The sequence below is a fragment of the Orcinus orca genome, chromosome 11, assembly GCF_937001465.1.
Source record: "Orcinus orca chromosome 11, mOrcOrc1.1, whole genome shotgun sequence".
NCBI classification, from domain to species: Eukaryota; Metazoa; Chordata; class Mammalia; order Artiodactyla; family Delphinidae; genus Orcinus; species Orcinus orca.
Genome location: NC_064569.1, coordinates 81,141,066 through 81,162,866, shown reverse-complemented (window position 1 = coordinate 81,162,866; position 21,801 = coordinate 81,141,066). Strand labels below are relative to the sequence as shown.

Below are 21,801 nucleotides of genomic sequence, written 5' to 3'. Positions count from 1 at the left end.
GTACGCGGGCCTCTCACTGTTGTGGCCTCTCCCGTTGCGGAGCACAGGCTCCGGACGCACAGGCTCAGCGGCAACGGCTCACGGGCCCAGCCGCTCTGCGGCATGTGGGATCTTCCCGGAACGGGGAATGAACCCGTGTCCCCTGCATCAGCAGGCGGACTCTCAACCACTGCGCCACCAGGGAAGCCCCCAATTTATCCTTTGAACATAACATAATACCTAATACATGATTGACCCCAAATAAATGTTTTTACATGTATGACTGAATGAATGAAAGGAGGAAGGGACAAATTAGAGAGAATAAACGCATCTTGTCATTCTTGCTGGCTGATGTTTTGTCTCTGTTTCAGTGGTTACTCATACTACCTTAGCCTACTCAGAAGATCACCCCCACAAACTACCGTCTTTCAGAACCTGGCTTATTTTTGAGATGCTTATTCAGACCCCACCATATATATTAAACCCGAATCAAGAGTGAGCTCTGGAAGCTTTTAAGACTTATTTTATGAATTATCTATTTAATTCAATGTATCACACTTGCATTTTTTGTTTCATGAACCTATGTCTGTATTCCTCAGTGAGACTAAATTATATTTTTGTGTGGTGGGTAAAGTTTCATCCCCTCACTTTTTATGAGCAAGAGGTGCCTTAATAAATTATTGCTTTTCACTTGGGATTGTAGACAATGGCCATGGAACAGAGAAACTTGCTGGTCTCTAATGAAGTCACAGTCTTAGTCACTTTTACGTCAATTCAGCTAACTGTCTAGAACAAAATTATTGGGGACTAATTAAAAACATAACAAGGAAGTAAATTTTTTGAAGATTTGAGCTTACAACAGTTTTCCTAAAAAGTCATAGGGGATTGCCAAATTGTTGTCAAAATAATATAACTTCTGTGTGCTAGCAGGAGTTATTTACAGAACATTTTCCATCCTTTCCCCAGTATTTTAAACATTCTAAAACTACATCTTTGATCTTATTTTGTTTTGACATAAATTCAGGAAGAAAATGTTATACATGTTGCTGATTTTTAAGTCATCATTTTCTTTATTTGTGCTCCCCCAATACTGAACATAAGGGAAGATTACTTTGGATTTTTGAAATTTCATTCACTTAGTTTTTGACCATATAGGAAGATGTATTTATCTGTGAGTGATAGTTTTTTTTTTTTGTCTACATTATAAAACTATTTTGCACCAATATTTTTTCATCAAGTTTAATTCACTGGGATGCTTTTTTACAGTTTGAGGGATTTCTGGGAAAAATGCTTTGAGAAGCCTTGAATTGGGGTTTTATGAATCAGGGAGGTATGAAACTTCTCCTTTTAATAAAAATCAATACTCACTTGAAATATTATGGAAAAAAACTGCTTCAATCATATAAAAGACATATTTTTTTAGTTAAGGTTTTAGTCATTTGTATAATGGCAGTCTTAACAATTATGCTGGATGATCTATCATTATGAATTAAATAATAATACTCTTCCTTCTTGGAACATTTCTACACGGGAAGGTATTTACCATTTTAAAAGAAAACAAAGCATTCAATAAACATTATTTTTAAAATATACTGCTGAGTGTATTCTTCACTATGATCTTGTAATTAATACCAGTTTTAAGTTGAAATCTCAATTCATGTTTACTAAAGTAATTTCAAGTCTTAAAAGGTAAACTGAGTGATTAGGTTCATGGTAGTTCTATTTTTATTCACAGAGAATGCCTCTGAGGTAGCAATTACTGCTCCAGGAACTAGTAACCATAGAAACAGCTCCACAGGCCCAACACCTGACTGCTCACCTCCATCCCCTGACACTGCCCTCAAAAATATTGTAAAAGTCATTCGACCCCAGGTAAGTGTCCAGCATGACATCATCTGCACTATAATATATTTCAATTTTGAATCAGTGCATGTACACCATTTATATTGCAATGCCTGGACTATCTTATAATAAGTAAATGGATTTTCAGATTAAAAGAATGGACTTGGAAGAGAATGTTTCCTTCCCTTGGAGCTGATGATAGACGTTGAAATCTGTATTGGCTTTTGGAAAAACGAATTTGTATATTACATGAAAAAACAAATTACGCTTACAAAAAATGGCTATTTCACGTCATTTTTCTCTTACAACATTTTAATAATTTTGCTCCAATTATTGAACTGCTACATGTTTTCTGGTGTTTCGTTCTCCTTTTGTCTTCATTTCTCTGGATATGCCACATTGTTTGTGATCACTTCTTTATCCTTCGACCCCAGTTGTTTATATATACGTATTTTTTCCAGTCCTTTATGGCTTCAGACTAATTTTGTCTGTGTTTAATATTGCACCTCTCATTGCTCCTTATTTCCCTCCAGTGCTCACTTTCCTCTGGCTGTCTCTTTACCCTTTGTTCTTTTTTTCCATTCCTGTCACTTTTCTGTATGGGTTTCTTTCTCTTCCCCCTTCTCTTTCAGTTGGATATCCCAGTAGGCGGTTTGCAGGCAAGCTTTAGAAATATCATTGGGACAAGCTGTTCTGTGATATTTCATTGAAAATAGCACTTATAAAGCTGTTTGCATTATATTTTTGCCAACAGATGGACTCAGAACATGGAATTGGTGATGTTCTCAACCTGACTTATTCTGAATGGGCCTCATAAAATCCAAGAGAGGGGAACTTTGGATCAGATCAATGCCATTCACTATCTACTTAGATATATAGTATGAACGAATACTTTGAGCCAATTTGCAGAACAAATATGTCTTTTAAGGTAGTTTTGGTCTAAATGAGCAATGATTTGTTTAATATCTAACCTTCTTTACCATAACTTACTTTGGATTATTTTATTATAATCATCATCCTCATCAGTAAAATGGCATTTAAGCTTTACATATCCACTACAGCTTGTAGAACACTTTCATACAAATTGTTTTGTTTAACCTTTATCAGTTCCAAGGGAATGTATATTTTAGTGTTATGGATAAGGATATTGGCACTCCAAAGGGGCTAAGTTGTGCAACTGATTGGAAGTTTCTTTCCTTTCTTTGGTATAATAATTAATTGTCTCCTGCCATCCTGTTCAGAGGGTAGAAAAATCCTCATTAGGTTGTATAACTTGTTACATGTTTATGAGACTAAAACGTACAGATTCATAGGCATAGGTTACATTTCACACAATGTCCCAATATGTGCAGGAGAAAAATGTCTTCAATAATTCCTCTTCCTTCTCAGGGGAATTTGACCTAGTTCATTTAATTCAAGAAATAACCCTCACTAAACTTAGATTTAGATGCTAAATATCACATTTATTATCATTGTCTTTCTCATTAGATGAAGGTGTTTCTGGTATTATTGTGCAGCTGTTACATTTTCAGCATTTTAAACTATTTATGCAGGAGATTGCCCTATATATGTTAATAAAATCTATTACTAAACATATTTATCTTTATACCAATATAAATTCTCTAATGTAAATGCATTTGGTCATTCAATGAATGAAAAACAGATTCTTTTCTACATAATCTAATCAACTCTACAGGACCTTATTCCATGAATCCTCCTTTGCATACTCTATTTTGTTGTATTTTAACTTATTTTAATAAACTTTGAAGAAAACTAGAGGTAGTTTTAAAGCCAGAAATTTCATTTGACTCCATTCCTTGGTTCTGTCCATTTTTAAAAGTGTATGAAGGTAACTGACTCCACTTTCCTTTCTTAGATGTTATAATGATGATTTAGGGAGGGAAAAATGAATGGAGAAAGTCAGGAAACTAAGTCTGATAGTATTTAAATTAGAACCAATGCAGCCTGTATGTGTGTATGTTATAGACAATAACAGCTAAGGTATATAACTGGGAAAGAATATAACCTCAATTGGGCTACCCTTTCTTTCACCTTAGAGACATTGGTGCATTACTTATTTCTCCTCATGAGTCCTGATCTCCTGGGGTTCCTCATTCACTGTAGAGGGCAGAGAATAGAAAATTCAAGCGAAAGTAATTATGAAGGAGTATTGGGGTAGGACATGTGATTTCAGGAAAGGGTTTAGAGACCAGAGGGTATGGATGGGGGACAGCTAGATGGATAGAATAGAGGACTCCCTGGTGTGTTTTGACAAGTCCCAAATGTGTCAGGCATTGAACATTGTCAAGAACTACTGTTCCAAAGAACAGAGAATTATTAGTTAGCTTATATAAGAGCCTATACTGTGATCATAGGTTTAACCCTCTGAAGTGTTTGCTAATTCTCCTGGCTTTTCTGTCTGGAAATGCAAGAATGTGGTTTGATTGACTTGTGGGTATTCAAATACTTTTTTTTTTCATTTACTAATTAGAAAGTAATAACATGGTTGAAATGATCATTTCACTCTTAAAGCTGGTGATGGGCCTTGAAAATAAAAGTATAAATGCAACTTTTATTCATGAATTTACATTTATCTGCCTGAGCATTAGCAGATGTGTTTAGCCTTATTGTGAGAAGAATGATATAGAATAGATGAGAGATAAAAACAGGACTTTTCATCTTATTCACTACAAATAGATACTGATTAGATAGAGCAAGTTAGGTTACGTCTCCTTTGCCTGATGCATACCTTTATCTAGTCTACTTTCCATAACTATAAATGAAGAATATCCATTGTAACCAAGTTCTTGCTTTCAGTATGAGGTAGAGCTGATTATACATTTCATGTATTTCTGTTTGGTGTTTTAATTACTTGGAAGCTACAGACGTTGCGGTGCTTTGTTGAGTTTGATTCTATTTGGCATATTTATTAACTCATTAAGTCATAGCTGTTAGTTCTGCATCCCGTATTTGATCTTTTTTTTTTTTTGCGGTACGCAGGCCTCTCACTGTTGTGGCCTCTCCCGTTGCGGAGCACAGGCTCTGGACGCACAGGCTCAGCGGCCATGGCTCACAGGCCCAGCCGCTCCGCGGCATGTGGGATCCTCCCAGACCAGGTCGCGAACCCGTGTCCCCTGCATCGGCAGGCGGACTCTCAACCACTGCGCCACCAGGGAAGCCCTGTATTTGATCTTTTTACCTTTGCTTCTTTGGGCTCTTTCATGTCTTAAAATCCTCCAGATTGTGAAACGTTCTATTTTCAATTCATAGAGCCTGAAAGATTTATGTGCTACTTGCTTCTCTTTGTTTTTCTCCAGTGTATTAACCCACAAGCCTGAGTTTCTCTATTTAGATGAATTCACAAGGCTGGGTTCACTTACTTATACTTGAAAATAAAATTATTTTTAAATTTGAAAAAATACTTGAAATACTTGAAAAAATACTACCTTTAAAAAATTTAGGTAGGTCTATTGACATACAAGTTTTTTTTTTTTTGGCTGCTAAATAATTATAGTTCCTTGTAATGGCTTTGTTTTTTTAAAGTTCTTCTGGTGAAAGTATCTTTTTCCCCTAATTGAAGAATACAATACAGTTTGATGGATTTTGACAGCTGTGTTTGTAGGTGTAACCACCACTCAAAGCAGGATATATATAGAACATTGGTGTTACCCCCAGAAAAAAGAGGTATACCTCATACCTCTTTCCAATCAATGGCCCCTATTCCTGCCTCAGAGACAACTGCTTTCTGATTTTTATCACTATTGTTAAGAATTGCTTATTCTTGGACTTTATATAAATGGAATCCTAGAGTGTGTGTGTGTGTTTTGTGTATGTCCAGGTCTGGCTTCTTTCACTCAGTGTAATGTTTTGGGGATTCACTCATGTTATTCCTTTTTTTACTGAGTAGTATTCCATTGGATTAATATAGTACAGCTTGTTTATTCAGTCTCCTGTTGATTGATTCTTGTGTTGTTTCCTGTTATTTTCTATTATGAATGAATATGCTGTGAAGTCATGTTCAAGTAATTGTAAATACGTATATTTTCTTATAGATACCTAAGAGTGGGATTGTTGGGTAGTAGGGCAAATGAGTAGCTAACTTTATAAGAAACTTGCCAAGAGTTTTCCAAAGTTGTAGTTCCATTTTATAATCCCCAACAGAAATATCTGAGATTTTCAATTTCTCCACAATCTCTCCAACATTTACACTTACAATTTTTTCATTTTAACCATTCTTATGGGTATGAAAGGATTTTTCATTATGGCTTTAATTTGCATTTTCCTGGTGACTGGTGATATTGAGCACCTTTTCCTGTGGCTATTGCTCATTTTATATCGTTTGAGAAGTGCCTGTTCAAATCCTTTTTATGGGGTTGTTCAATTTTCTAATTGTTGATTTGTAGTAATTCTTTATAAATTCTCATGTAATTCCAAAAGATATGAGACATTTGTCAGGTTTATGCACTGCAAATATTTTTCCCAGTTTGTGTTTTTTAGTGGCACCTTTTGATGAACAGAATATTTTAATTTTGGTGAGATCCAATTTATCAATTTTTTTTTCATGGTTAGTGCTTTTTATGTCTTGTCCAGGTTATAAATAAATGTACCCATATTTTTTTTTCTAGAAGCTTTCTGGTTCTGGCTTTTGCATTTAGTTCTGTGATCCATCTCAAATCATTTTTGTATGGTGTGAGGTGGGAGTCGAGATTCATTTTTTTCCTATGTGGAAAAAGACCTTCCTCTCCTCGTTGAGTTGACTTAATGCTTTAGTACTGTTTACTACTTTAACTTTCCAATTCTTCATTGTTGGTATATAGAAATGCAAATGAGTTTTATATCATGCTTGTATCCTGCCACCTGGATAATTTCTTTTAAAAATTACAGTAGCTCCTTTAAAAATAATTTCCTTAGGGTTTTCTCCTCTCCTGTCACCTGAAAATAATGATGGTCTTACTTTTTTCTTTCTGATCTTTATGACTTTTATTCCTTTTTCTTACTGCTATGACTGCATTGCAGTGGTACACGGAAGGGGTAAAGCCAGAAATCCTTGCCTTATTTGCTATCTTTGAGGTAAAGCATTCAGTATTTCAACATTAAGTATAAGCTATAAGCTTCTTGTATGTACCCTTCTACTTCTAGTTTGCTGAGAGTTTTTAGCATAAAAGAGTGTTTTTTCCCATTTTTTTCTGTGTATATTTAGATGATCATATGACTTTTTTCTCCTTTCATTCTGTTGAAGTGATAAATACATTCATTTACTTTTGAATATTAATCCAACTTTGCATTTTTTTGGTTAGATACGTCTTGGTTATGATGTTTTACCCTTTTTATATAGTACCTGATGCAAGAGGCATTTTAGATAAAACATTACTGTGTGGAGAGATGGGTTAGACCTAAGGGAGTCAAAGATACCTGGTTGGCTGGGATTTTGGAATGATATTAATAGATATAGAAAAAACTTGAGCAGAAGTTTATTTTGATGAAGGAGAGGGTGGCATGATAAATTTGGTTTTGTAAGCTTACTGAGTGTGAGGCATGATATACAAATTGGAATATTGGTGGGGAATTATGGTGAGAGAGGTAGGAGCTTAAGGTAAAGATTTTATAGTCATTTATAGAATTTGATGGTGAAGGGAGATAGTACCAAAGGTAGTATGCTGGGAGATGTTTACACTTAAGGAAAAAAGTTAATATTTGTTGAGCACCTAATATAATTTAAATTTCATGATTTTGGGGGGAATGGATATTATTATTGCCATTTTATAGGTGAGGAAATTGAGAACAAGGAAGTTTAAGTAATTTCTTCACATATACTTGAGAAAGAGGACCTTAGCAAAAGAGAGAGAGAAGGAACATTGATAGAGTATAAAGAAGGAAGACAAAACATTTTCATGAATATAAAGGGAGAAAAGAAAACTGAAGAAGAGATTAGTCAATACTGTCAAAATTTGCCGGGAGATGGAGGAAAAGGGAGATCAAAATGTCACTTTATCTGCTGATTATGAGGGCAAAGACCTTCAAGAATGCAAATTCCCTCAAGTGGAGAAGGTAGAAGCTTGAGATGCAAAGAGTTGAAGAGTTGGAGAAAAGCAATGCACTGACTGTAGATTAATCTTTTGAATAGGTTTGTGGTAAAAGGAAAGAAAGTATTATGGCATTGTGTTGAAAGATGGGCATGGTTAAGAAAACAGTTTTGATTTCATTTCAGGATGCAGGAAATTAAACCTCGTTGTAGAGAATAGGAAAGAGGACACTGAAAGTTGATTAGAGAGACATGAATGATGGAGACTGAAATGTTAAATTTTATAATAGAAGGAGTGACTAAATCTAATTAGCTCCAAAGTTCAAACATTCTGGCATTACTAGGTGCAAGAGACACTTTGGATAAAGCATTGATTGTTAAAGTACTGCTTTCTTGGGCTATGCCCTCAGTGGTAGTTTTAGCTGGGTGTGTTTTTCCACTTCTTTCTTCTGTTTCATGACACAAATCAAATCTAAAGTAAGAGAAGAGGATGTTTGAGAAGTGACCCAAGGTGGAGGCAGAAAAAGAGACTATTTTAGTACATTATCCTAGATAAATCATTCAAACAGGTGCTTAATGTTGAACATTATAACAACATATTTTAATGAACATAGATGGATACTAACAGGAAGCCAACCTTAGAAAATTTGAAAGTTCTGATTATTTTGAGGTACTCCTGGTACTGTCCAGATCCTACCACATAATTTAAATCCCATCCTAAGTAGAACTCAGCAGAATGAAATGATTCCAGGCTGCACTCTTTTGCAGCTAAGGAGGGACCCTATGAAGAAAAAACAAAGAGGCCAGAGGGGCAAAGAAAAGAAAAAGTCAAGGGCCCAGTTTTCTCAAGAGGCTAAGGGAGATTATTTGCAGAAAGATGAGCTGTTCCTGAACTCCAACCCATGATGGACTCTGTTTCGATCAGGTGACAACTCAACTTGAAGGAATTAAATACTTTGGGTATTCTCCTGGACTTTCTGTGTGCTTAATGAACTAATAATGAAGTAATTTAATAATAAACCATACTATTTCTCCCATTATTAATGGTTTAGAACTGGGGTTGTATAAAATTCTTGCCAAATCTAGAATAACATTTTACTGGGCACTGTAGGGTTATAGAATACATATGCTAAAATTTAAAATTAGAAATGAGAGTGGGTATGTAAAAAGCAGAGGCATATAACTCAGAATGAGTATAGCATATTAGGTTGAAGCAAAAATAGATAAGGTATAAAAAGTTTTTCAAAGAGGTAATCTTTTAAAAATATCTTTATTATTGAGCATTGAACCATTTATTTCTGCTATTGCACATGTGTTTCATATATTTCTTATAAAAACCCTACAAGGTAGGTGTTTTTTCTTTATTTTACTGATTGGGTCTGAGACTAGGTTGAATAATTTTCCCAGTGTTACACAGCCACTGACTGGAAGAACTCTGATCTCCTAACTACAATAGTCTATTAATGTTAATTACTCATTAGGGAGAAAATAATCAAGATGGCCTATTGATATTCCAGAAGGATGATGAAGTTTGAGAGGAGAATAATAGATTAGAAAAAGGAAGAAGAGCGGAAGCATAGATGGCAACAGTTTGTAGCCTGAGGAAGGGAACCAAAGAAGACTGTATACTATCATTTGGAGTCTTGCAGCCAAAGCTAAGTAATAGGAGAAAGCTGAAAACAGAAAGATAATAAAACAATAGAAAATAATCTTATGTGAAAAAAAGAACATTTTGGAAAGGAAAAAAATGGAGGAAGAAGTCAGTGACCCCAACAATCAACCAGTAGTCTTCAACAAATTGGAATGTCCTGGAAAACTTTTTATTTTTATTGAAGTATAGTTGACTTACAATATTATATTAGTGTCACATGTACAGCATAGTGACTCAATATTTTTATAGACTACATTCCATTTACAGTTATTACAAAACAATGGCTATATTTCCCTATACTGTACAGTATATATCCTTGTTGTTTATTTATTTTGTACATAGTAGTCTGTACCTCTTAATTCCCTACCCTCTTCTTGCCCCTCCCCATCCTTCTCCCCACTGGTAGGAGGTGGGAATCACCCCATATTTAGCCAGCATCATCCTAAGCAGATTCAAATGATTTAGGGAACTTAAAAAGTCTCCCAAATACGTTACCTAAAAGCTAAAGTTGCTATCTTCAGAGCCAATTGTGGATGAGACAGTGAGAGTGAGAGCATCGTCTCTCAAAGGTCACATTTCAAGTGTGGGCAAATGTGATTTAATTGGCACTATAATAACATGTTGGGTCATTATAGGGCTTGTTCCCTATATCTGTGTGTCTCTTTCTGTTTTGTTATATACATTCATGTGTTTTTATGTTTTAGATTCCTCATATAAGTGGTAACATCGAGTATTTGTCTTTCTCTGTCTTATTTCACTAAGTATAATACTCTCCAGGTCCATCCACGTTGTTGCAAATGGCAGAATTTTTTCTTTTTTATGGCAGAGTAATATTCCATTATATATATATATATATATATATATATATTCCCATCTTCTTTATCCATTCATCTGTTGATGGACACTTAGGTTGCTTCCATGTCTTGGCTATTGTAAACAATACTGCTATGAACATTGGGGTGCATGTGTCTTTTTTTTTTTTTTTTTTTTTGCAGTACGTGGGCCTCTCACTGTTGTGGCCTCTCCCATTGCAGAGCAATAGGCTCTGGACATGCAGGCTCAGCGGCCATGGCTCATGGGCCCAGCTGCTCCGCGGCATGTGGGATCTTCCCGGACCGGGGCATGAACTCGTGTCCCCTGCATCGGCAGGCAGACTCTCAACCACTGCACCACCAGGGAAGCCCCATGTGTCTTTTTGAATTAGTGTTTTTGTTTTTTTTCAGATATATATCCTGGACAACTTTTTAACAAAATGCCTGGCCCTATCCCCCTGACCAATTAAATTGATATCTCTAAAGACAGGTATTTTATGCAATCATATGTAACATTTTGCTTTTAGTACCTTTTTTTTAAGAATTAAATTCTAATCATGCTCTGTCACATACCCTTCGTGTAACCTTTCTAACCCTCAGTTTGTCAGCAAAGTGAGGATGGTGTTTGCCTTGCCTGCTTCTCAGGGACATAGTAAAGCTCAAATCAGATAATATGTGCCATGGCACTATGTAAATTATAAAGCTCTATAGTGACCCAACTTGTTATTAGAGTGGCAATTAAATCACGTTTTCCCACATTTGAAATACGACCTTCGAGAGATGAACCTCTCACTCTCGCTGTCTCATCCACAGTTGGCTCTGACGATAGCAACTTTGGCTTTTAGGTAACGTATTTGGGAGCCTTTTTAAGTTTCCTGAATCATTTGAATCTACTTAGGATGATGCTGGCTAAATATGGGATGATCCCCACCTTCAACATTGCATGCCTTAGAGATGTCTCCATAAGATAGCCACGGGAAGTATAAACTCCTGAAATCTGGGATATGAGAGAATCCAATGAAGATAAATGGCTCAGTGTTGGGTCAGGCTGACCCAATGCAGGGGAAGGAAAAACCAGCATCCAGAAAGCATCCACTATGAACTGCATCTTCCATTAGTGACTAAAATCACCATCATTCTGTATAGAGATCGTGCCAATCACATGTCAGAGGAATATTAGTCATCCTCATTTCTCTTCTTTTGATGAAATCCTGGCTGAATTTGTCCACCAGGAAAATGGGAAGTTATTTGTTACTGACACTTTCAACATGTAAAAAGAATTTTCATTTCCTTTTCTAAGCATGAAGTATAATTCTCTGAATTTTGTGCCCACATTGCCATTGACAAACAGCAGACCTTATTGAAGTGGGGTTTTCTTTTGTGTTATTCAGGTTTCTTCTTCCATGTACATAAAAATCTCAGTGGATAAGGTTCTTTGTCATGTCTTTTTCTCTAGAGCATCTCTAGGCACTCTGAATAAGAATGCATAGATGAAAAATGCTCTGGAAAAAATTTCCTTAAAAAACAATATGTCCAGAAAGTAGAGTTGGCATTATTACTTTAAATGTCTTAAGTGGTACATTAGAATTTGAAATCTAATCTCATCCCTCCTATTAGGTCATTTGTTATTGACTTGCACTGGGTAAAGTTAAAAGCCCGCAATTACCTCTGCCTCTAATTCATGGAAACCTGTTTGACCGCATGATGAATAGTGTACCTAATGTATGAGGCTGAAGCTAATTACTTCTGTTTCCTGATCTTTGCTGTTCTGAAATTGTGGAATTTAGCTCTGCAAATACCACAGAGCCCATTGTTACTTTATTTGTTCATTCATTAAATAAACATTTAATTGAACCGTGCCTACCATATGATGGGCCTCATAAGAGGAGATTTGAATATGAAAATGACCTAAAAGAATCTTTAATCAATTGAGAGAGACTTGCTTTAAACAGATAATGTTTGGAATTTCACTGATGGAATTTATTGCTGGAATTCCCCATGGATCATCCTCAGACCCCCTTCTCTTCTCAGTCTACACGTACTCCTATATACTCGCGTCCAGTTCCAGAGCTCTAAATGCCATCTATATTCTGATTACTCCTAAATTTATATTCCAGCCCCAACCACTTTCCTGAACTCTAGGCTCATAACCAGCCAGCTAATCTAAATCTCAAATTAAATATCTAAGAAGCATTTTAAGCGTAACATTTGTGGCGCTAAACTTTGTATTTCAGTTAATAGCAGCTCAGGCTAAGAGACTTGACCCCATCGTTGATTCTTTTCTTTCTCTTACGCCCTCACATCCAATCCAACAGAAAACCCAAGAGGCCAGCAATCCTCAAAGTGTGGTTTGGGACCGCTTGGCAGTCTCCAAGACCCTTTCAGAAGATCTGTGAGGTCAAAGATATTTTCATAATAGTACAAAGAGATTTTGCCTTTTATACTCTTATTTTTACACCAGTACTTAGTGGAGTTTTCCATCGTTGCACTGTGATGTTCAGTGACATCATAGCTCTGATGGCTCATGAAATGTGCACTTGTGTATTCTTATGTCTTAAAAGTATCTCAGTTTTAATTTTTTATATATTGAATATTTACAGATATTATACCCTTATGAACAAACACTCTTTAGTGTTCTCAATTTTTAAGGGTGTAGAAGAGTCCTGAGATTAAAAAGCTTAAAAATTGTTCCTTTATCTTTCCTTTCAAAATATGTCTTGACTCAGGACCCTCTTATCATGTCGAATAAGCCATTAACATCTCTTAAGTGGACTTTTGAAAAAGCATGTAACAACCTAATTGGGAAAAGAATTTGAAAAAGAATAGATACATGTATATGTATAACTGAATCACTTTGCTCTACACCTGAAACTATCACAACATTGTTAATCAACTATACTCCAGTATTAAAAAAGAAAAAGAAAAAGCCTCTTAACCTGTTTTGTTTGCGGCACTGATCGTTGTGCCCTTATCATCCTTTTGCAAATCAGCAGATAGACTTACGTAAATCAGATCATGTTATTTATCTGTTCAACCTTCTCATCTCACTCAAACTAAGGCTTACAACACCCTATATAATTTGATTCTCTCTTTAACCTCTTAATCTGTCTCCTGTCATTCTCTACCTAACTCATTTTACTCCAGCCAGGCCATCTCCCCTGCATGACCTCAGATAAGCCAAACAGCTCCTGCCTTAGGTTTTTTGTTCTCATCCTTGACTTGCCTGAAATGGCCTTCCCTCAGAGACCTACATGGCTTATTATCTTTCTTCCTTCAGGTCATTATTCAGATGCCACCTCATGAAAGAAGCCTTCTCTGACCACTGAATATAAAGTAGCCACTATTTTACTTTCTATCTCCTTTATGCTATTTTTTCTTTATAATGTTTTTTCATTCCTGAATTAGCATTTATGTGTTGATTTGTTCTGTGTCTTTCTTCCTCATTTGAATGAACATTCCATGAGAATGAGAACTGTATCATATTATTATGATTATTATTATTAAATTCTCAGTCACAGCACCTAGAACAGCACCTGGTACATAATTTGTGCTCAATAAATATTTGAATTAATTAACTGAGAATGGTTGGGTAAAGGGCAGTGAAGACTATTCTAGGAAGGGGGTACTCAAATTGAACTTTATATTTGAATAAGAATTAGCTAGATGAAGTGGTAGATACATAGTCCAGGGAGCAGCATAGGATGCGTAGGGCATTTAAAGTTTTTTGACTTAATGCTCTGACAAATCCATCTAGGATATTCTAATGAGTCAAGAAGTCCCAAGCAGATGTTCTACCCTCTTCCCCTCAATCAGAATGTCCTAATCTCTACTGAGTATTCATCCTGAGTATTGTTCTTGGCGAAAGAAGGGTTTTCATTGTAAAATATATAGAGGAAATACAGGGTTAAACACTTTTCTTTACTGAAGAATTTTTCATAGCCTTCCCCCACTACCATCTCTGGAAACTCACTAGTATTTTTCACAACTAGTGATCCGTAAAACATAATTTGGGAAGCATGATCCAGGTCATTTGATATATTTCTTTGTAGCTGACCCGAGCAATTCCATTCTGGTTTGATTTTTTCACTCATTCTCTATGAATTCACACTGTTGAGAAAGGGAGCATGCTGACTCAGCAGTAAGTAGTGTGATTCATTTAGTATGTTATATATAGAGTGGTATCTATACATTGTCTACTTAATCTTGTAAGCAACCATGTGAGATAATAGGACCATTAGGATTCCTGTTTTATATATGAGGAAAAGTAAAATGAATATAGTGTGTATTGTATCATGCTGACAAACAAGTTTTAAATCAATTAAGTTAAATGCCTAAAACCCAGAAACCAGTAATTTGAAGGAACTATATTTTTTACTATAATACGGTATTATTTTAGCATCAGTCTCCTTTATACTGATTGAATTGTACTGAATAAATTTGCTTCAAACATTATATTAGGCTCTATGAGGATTAAAAAACATTTACATAATTCTCTGGGCTTAGGAGACAAATTAACTACATTGCTTTCTTCTTCTCCCAGACTCAGAACCAATTGAGAGATGGGATGCAGGAGTTAAACTAATTAAAATCAAACATCATATATTTAACTTACTGATAGACTAATTGGACAGTGTGATTCTAGGTATGTGGCCAGATGTGCTTGCCCCTGAATTAGACACACATCCCAACCTATCACTGGCATAGCTAGACAATCTACAAGGTGATTTTGTCACAGAAGAGCAGAGAATACATTATGCTGACATATTGGCTCTGAAGAGGAAAAACCCAGAAGGAGCAGAGATGAGCATGCTTAGTTTATTCCCCAAAGTCATTTTATAGCTGTGTAATTCTAGCTCCTTAGGGGAGAAATGAGTGAAGGGTAGGAGAATAGGCCAAGAGCGTTCCTCTAATGGAATTCCCCTTCTTGTGGAAATATGAGCCCAGAGAGTACAAGTTCAGCTTAATAAAAAGATAATAAGATATACTTCATTTGGTCCAGCAGCCTAGAGTGTTTGGATAATAAGACTTACTATACTTACTTGCCAGACGACATCTCACTCCAAAAATCTGCTCTTCCTTCCTTATATCAGTTAATGGCAGCACCATCTAGTCAGTTTCCCAAACCAGAAATTTAGGTTGCCCTAGATGTCTCCCTTACCTTCTCTTCCTCAGTCTAATTAGCCACCAAACCAGGATAACTCTGTTTCCCAAATATCTCCCAAAGCTTTTCGCTTTTCTTTTTTTTTTTTGTGGTACGCGGGCCTCTCACTGTTGTGGCCTCTCCCGTTGCAGGCTCAGCGGCCATGGCTCATGGGCCCAGCCGCTCTGCGGCATGTGGGATCTTCCCAGACTGGGGCACGAACCCGTGTCCCCTGCATATGCAGGTGGACTCTCAACCACTGTGCCACCAGGGAAGCCCGGCTTTTCGCTTTTCTTCACTCCCACTGCAATTGTCTCAGTTCATCTTCTCTTGACTTGATTTTTGAAATAACTCCCACAGTGTCTCCCTTGTTGTCATTCTCATCTGCTTCTAATTTACCTTCTACATTTCTCACTGTGATCTTCATATTATTATTATTCTTCTATATTTTGAAACAATCAAAGAATTATATTACAGCAAAGTTAGAAACACAATATAAAGATCTTTTTCCTGGGGCTTCCCTGGTGGCGCAGTGGTTGAGAATCTGCCTGCCAATGCAGGGGACACGGGTTCGAGCCCTGGTCTAGGAAGATCCCACATGCCACGGAGCAACTGGGCCCGTGAGCCACAATTACTGAGCCTGCGCGTCTGGAGCGTGTGCTCCACAACAAGAGAGGCCGCGATAGTGAGAGGCCCACACACCGCGATGAAGAGTGGCCCCTGCTTGCCACAACTAAAGAAAGCCCTTGCACGGAAACGAAGACCCAACACAGCCATAAATTAATTAATTAATTAATTTTTTTTAAAAAAGATATTTTTCCTGGAACTATATGTAAGATGTTAACCTGATGCCCCATCAGCCCGAAATGCCTTAGTGTGCTATTTCTTGCAAAAAAAAAAAAAAGGACATTTAACCAGAAAAAACCCCATCAAGATCAGATCATTAACCTTGATATATTACTACCATTTAATCGTAAAACCCCATTCAAATTTTATCAATTGTCCTAATAATAACTTTGTGGTAAAATATACAGTCCAGAATCATATATTGTGTCTATTTGTCTTTTCTCTTTAATCTCTTTCAATCCGAAACAATCTCTCAGTCTTGTCTGGACTTTTAAAACCATGACACATTTGAAGATAACAAGTCAGTTATTTTATAGCATGTCCTTCAATTTGGGTTTATCTGATACTTCCTCATAATTAGATTCAGGCTATTCATCTTTGTTACAAAGATCCAGAAGTGACTCTGCATTGTTTTGCTGTTGTTGTTTATTGCATCCTACCAGGTGGTACATGATTCTGACTTGTCTTATTTCTGATATTGGTCACCTTGATCAGTTAATTAACATTGTGTCTCCCAGGCTTCTTCACTGTAAACTTATTCTCTATTTTCTGTAACTTACAAACATTTGTGGAAGAGTACTTTGAAACTATATTAATATCCCATTTCCTACAAAACATTCAATTTTAAAATTTATTTATATGTATTTGTTTAGACCCATGTTTTCCTATTTTAGTCAATGAGTTTTACAACATTACTCTCATTATTTGTTTTGATACTTAAATGATTCCTGATTTTGCCAAAGGGAGCCCTCCTGTGTCCTTTTCACATATCCCCATCATTCTTGGAGTACTTTCTTACTTTTGGGAACAATAAGATATTCTAAACTTATATATAGTTTTCCAGTCCCAGATATGGAATCAGCCATTTCGCCAAGAAACCCTATTTCTTTAGTGGAAAATGGTAGTTAGATGCCAAGATTTAGGCACTAGGTATATTTATTACTGTTAGGATGTCACCACTGCAAGACCCTCTCAGTGCACAGAGCTAGGAAATATTTACATGTTTGGACAATATGTATACATGTGTATATACAAGTATATTTATGTATATGCATCTATATTTATATACCCATCTTTATAGATATTGAAATTCATGAGTTCATAGTGATACTGTGATTTCAGTGTGAACACCACAGAATTCATTTTCATATTTGTAATTTATTTTTGATAGTTAGAAACATGACCTCCATTATCCTTAATGTATTTAGTTATTTGATCTGGTTCCTAACACCATTTAGGGCTATCCCCATATGTATACACCAGCCTCACCCCATTTGGATTCTGCCTCCCCGTGCCAGCCCACCCCCACATAGATGCCATTTCACGCTGCTCAGGGTGTGTCACACACCATGCAGTCCACCCTCCCCTTACCTTCTGTGTGCTCTGACTCTCCGCTTTGGGCTGAGTCTTGGTGAGTCCCCTCTTCACTCTGGCATTGCTTTGACTCTTCACTCCAGCTGCCCTCCACACACTGTTGAGATGTGTGACACCCAAGCCAGGCCTCCCTTCTGTGGGGCTACCCTCCTCACCTTGTGTAGGCTTTGTCCCCCAGTGCCAGATTCTCCCCCTGGGTGGCAGATGATCTTTTTACACTGTCAACCTGATCATGTTATTCACCTTTGTAAAATACTCCTAAGATGCTTATTACCTCATGGTGACATCCAGACTCCTCAATAAGGCATTAATCCATTTATCGTCTTGTACTGTACTCCTCTTTATGACTACCATCTCCTGCATGCAATCACACTAAACTCTTACAACTCCTGAAAGGAAACTTGTTCTCTCACACTTTCTGACACAGTCTGGAATGTGTTTCCTTCTTTCTATTCCTAGTTAACATCTACTCTTCCTTCAGGATAAGATCACCGAATTAACCCTTCCTTACTCCATCTCCAGTGAGATGCGCTTATCCATTCATCCATTTCACTCATATTTGCTGAGTGAGTGCTATATACCAGACTTCATGCTAGGTACAGGAAATGTAACAGTGAGTCAGACAAAAAGAGGTCCCTGCCCTCAAGGAGCTTATGTTCCAGAGAAGGTCGATATACAATGATCAAGTAAACAATAAGTAAAGAATGTAATTTCAGATTGTGATAAATACTATGAACTAACTAAACAGAGTAAAACAGAAGTTGGAGGAGTAGCCAGTACTTTAGAACAGAGAAGGCCTCTCTGAAGGTGATGTTTGAGTTGGAACATGAATGAAGAGAAACAGTTAGCCATGCAAAGAGTCAGAAAGAGAATGTTCCAGGGAAAGGACATATCAATACAAAGGTCCTAATGATGAGATGAACTTGTGATAGAGGAACAGACAAAAGGCACGTGTATTAGGGGAAAGTGCTTTGAGATGAGCCTGCAGAAAATGGGGAACTAAGTAGGTCTTTGTAAAAATTGTAGATTTTACTCCAAGTGCAATTAGAGGCCATTGAAGGGCTTAAGCAAGGATGCGACATGATTTCATTTACATTTTTAAATGAAATAGAGAGCAAGCAGAAGTAGGGGAAATAATTCAGATGTTTTGTAGTCATCCAATAGAGAAAGTGCAGTTCTTGGATCAGGGTGGTGCAGTGGAGGTATAGAATAGTGAATGGTTTTGAGACACATTTTCAAAGTAGAACCCAAATATTTGCTGTTCTGTTGAATTCAGGGGATATAGGATGTGAATCACGCATTTCTCGGTTTATGGCTTGAGCCACTGTGAAAATCGTAGTGCTATTTACTGAAATAGTGAGGTCTAGGTGAAATCAAGGGATTTTTGTACAATTTGTTTTGTTTTGGTGTTGCTGGGGGTGGGGAGCAAGAGTCCAAGAGTGATTTTGGCTGCATAAAGTTTGAGATACCTTCTAGATGTCAAGTAAAGGTAAGGTTTTCTAGTCCTTCTACTATGTTCCTTAAGCATTATGTGTATACTTCCATATTATTTTTATATGGGTATTATAAGAGTCTATTTATGCAGCAAAAGAGAGAGAAAATTTTATGGAAACCATATTAATTACCTTACTATTTATAAAAGCAAAAATTGCAAATGATCCCCCACTAGTCTGTGAAATTTTTCTTCTTTGATTTTTGGTGTTTAGCAAAGAACTTGACAATAAATATTTGCTGAGTGGACTCAGGGATAACTGATGTAATTTAACATGACTTCTTAGGAAAGTTGTATGAGACAGGCACCAAACCATATTGCTATTTTACTTAAGATTATTTTTCCCTCAAATATTTCTTGAATATCAGAAAGACACTTTAAAACTGTCTTACATCTTCCGTTGGATTCCATAAAAAATACAACAGAGATATCAACACAAACAGGTATCTACATAATAATTGCAGTTATACATGAAATAATAAATTAAGAGGATCATTAGATTAGTGAAAACATATGAGAAAAGACTATTTTAAATAAGTTTAATTACATAAACAAACACTAGGCAATGCACTCTAACAAAATAGTGACAGTGATTAATAGCAACTTTAGAAGAGATATTTTCTTATCTTCTCATCCTTACACATCCTCTTTCTCTTTCTGTCAGAATAGTTACCAATGATTGGCTCAGCAATCATTTCTCTATTAACTAACAAAATGTTTGAAATGATAGAGACACTGGCTGTCAATATTTCAAACTTAATCTTAGAGACACTAGCATTTACTTAACATAAAAGCCTCAAAAGTAATCCTGAAGGAAAAGGTAAATAGTCTTGACTACATAAAAATTAAAAGCTATACTGCATCAAAAAACCCCAATTAAAATAGGAAGCAAGTAGCAAATGAGCTAGAGATACTTATAGTAAATATAAACAAACTGTTAATACTCTAATAGGCGAAGCACTCTTACAAGACCATAAAGAAGACTAATACATCTATGGGAAAAAACAAAGAATATGAATAGATGATTCAAGAAAGAAAAAGATGAATATCTAATAAGCATAAGGAGAAATGTTTAACAGCCCTACATATCAAAGAAATTCAAAATTAAATTATAGCATTTTAGATTAAAAAATGGTTAAAACTTTTAAAAAAATGAAAATCCTATGGGACTTCCCTGGTGGTGCAGTGGTTAAGAACCCTCCTGCCAGTGCAGGGGACATGGGTTCGATCCCTGGTCAGGGAGGATCCCACATGCCACGGAGCAGCTAAGCTCGTGTGCCACAACTATTGAGCCTGTGCTCTAGAGCCTGCAAGCCACAACTACTGAGCCCACGTGCCGCAACTACTGAAGCCCACACACCTAGAGCCTGTGCTCCACAACAAGAGAAGCCACTGCAATGAGAAGCCCGCACACTGCAACGAAGAGTAGCCCCTGCTCGCTGCAACTAGAGAAAGCCTGAGTGCAGCAATGAAGACCCAACGCAGCCATAAATAAATAAACAAATAAATTTATTTAAAAAAGAAAGTTTGTTGTTAAAAAAAAGATCCTATGGTGAGTGTAAGGTGAAGGCATGTGGTATAGGCATTCTCATAAACTAATGGTGGAAATGTTTCTATAAATCTTCCTGGTAATGTGAATCAAGAGCCATAAAAAAAATTTATTCTATTTTTAATCTAGTAATTTCTCATCCATACCAATGAAATGCTCAGAATGAGAGAGAAATCTGTAAAACATATTCATTGCAGCACTATTTTAATAGCAGAAATTGGAATGAAAATTTTTCTGTTTGAATGTAAGATAGAATATTACAAGATTAAATTATTTTTGAAAACTAATTTAATCACATCAGGAACTAACATGGTAACTCTAAAAATATAAATTTGTTAACTGTAAAATAAACTAGAGTCTGTATCTATTGATTACTTGCAAATTTGTAATAAATGTGTGCTCATATATGTGTGTGTAAGTATGTATATAAAATGAGTGATTTAATTTTTTCTTTATTCTGTGTGTGTATGTGTGCATGCATGCATGTGTGCACGCATTGTTCGAATCTGCTTCTGCTATCTGTGCAGGAGAAAAAAATTATCCAAATCAAATAGGAAGTGTAAAACTCAGATTGCTTCTTCAAGTGCTATACCATTTTTCCTAAGCCTGTTCATTCACTCCCTAGCTAAAAAACCCTTAAAGTAGGTTTGATTGCTATTGCTTGATCAAATGTAAAGCCACCAAACTCACTAGGCATTTATGACCAGGCCCCTGTCTGTTTCTAGCGTGACACCTTGAGCCTCTCTCCTCTTCTCTTCTCTCTACACCCATACCCCCATCCCAACTCTAGGGTCATTTTATTTCCTCCAAAGCACCATGCTCTTTCCAAACATATGCCATGTTTCTCCTCCAAACTCTTCCATTCTCTATTTCTTACTCCTTGCTCTGGCTTTTTACCTTTTACTCATTCTTTAGGACTCACTTAGACATCCCTTGCTCAAGGATGCCCTCTCTGACATCCCACAGTGAATAAATGCCCACTATCATCTCCTCATTCCTATACGTGAAAGGTACTTTACAATTTTCTGTGGAAAGAATGGCTAAAGAAGTTGTCAGAAATAAGCTTTGTGAGCCTAAGAATATTTAGTCTTCAA

The 21,801-nt window shown here is 36.4% G+C and overlaps 1 protein-coding gene across 15 annotated transcripts in view; it reads left to right on the top strand.

Moving 5' to 3' along the window:
- Positions 1-21,801, top strand: part of ANKS1B (ankyrin repeat and sterile alpha motif domain containing 1B) — a 1,164,750-nt gene that overhangs the window by 497,029 nt on the left and 645,920 nt on the right. For all 15 annotated transcript variants that reach the window (XM_033427668.2, XM_033427671.2, XM_033427675.2 and 12 more), the window contains one exon: positions 1,715-1,851. In XM_033427668.2, the coding sequence (XP_033283559.1) occupies positions 1,715-1,851 (137 nt within the window). The remainder of the gene's footprint in view (positions 1-1,714; positions 1,852-21,801) is intronic.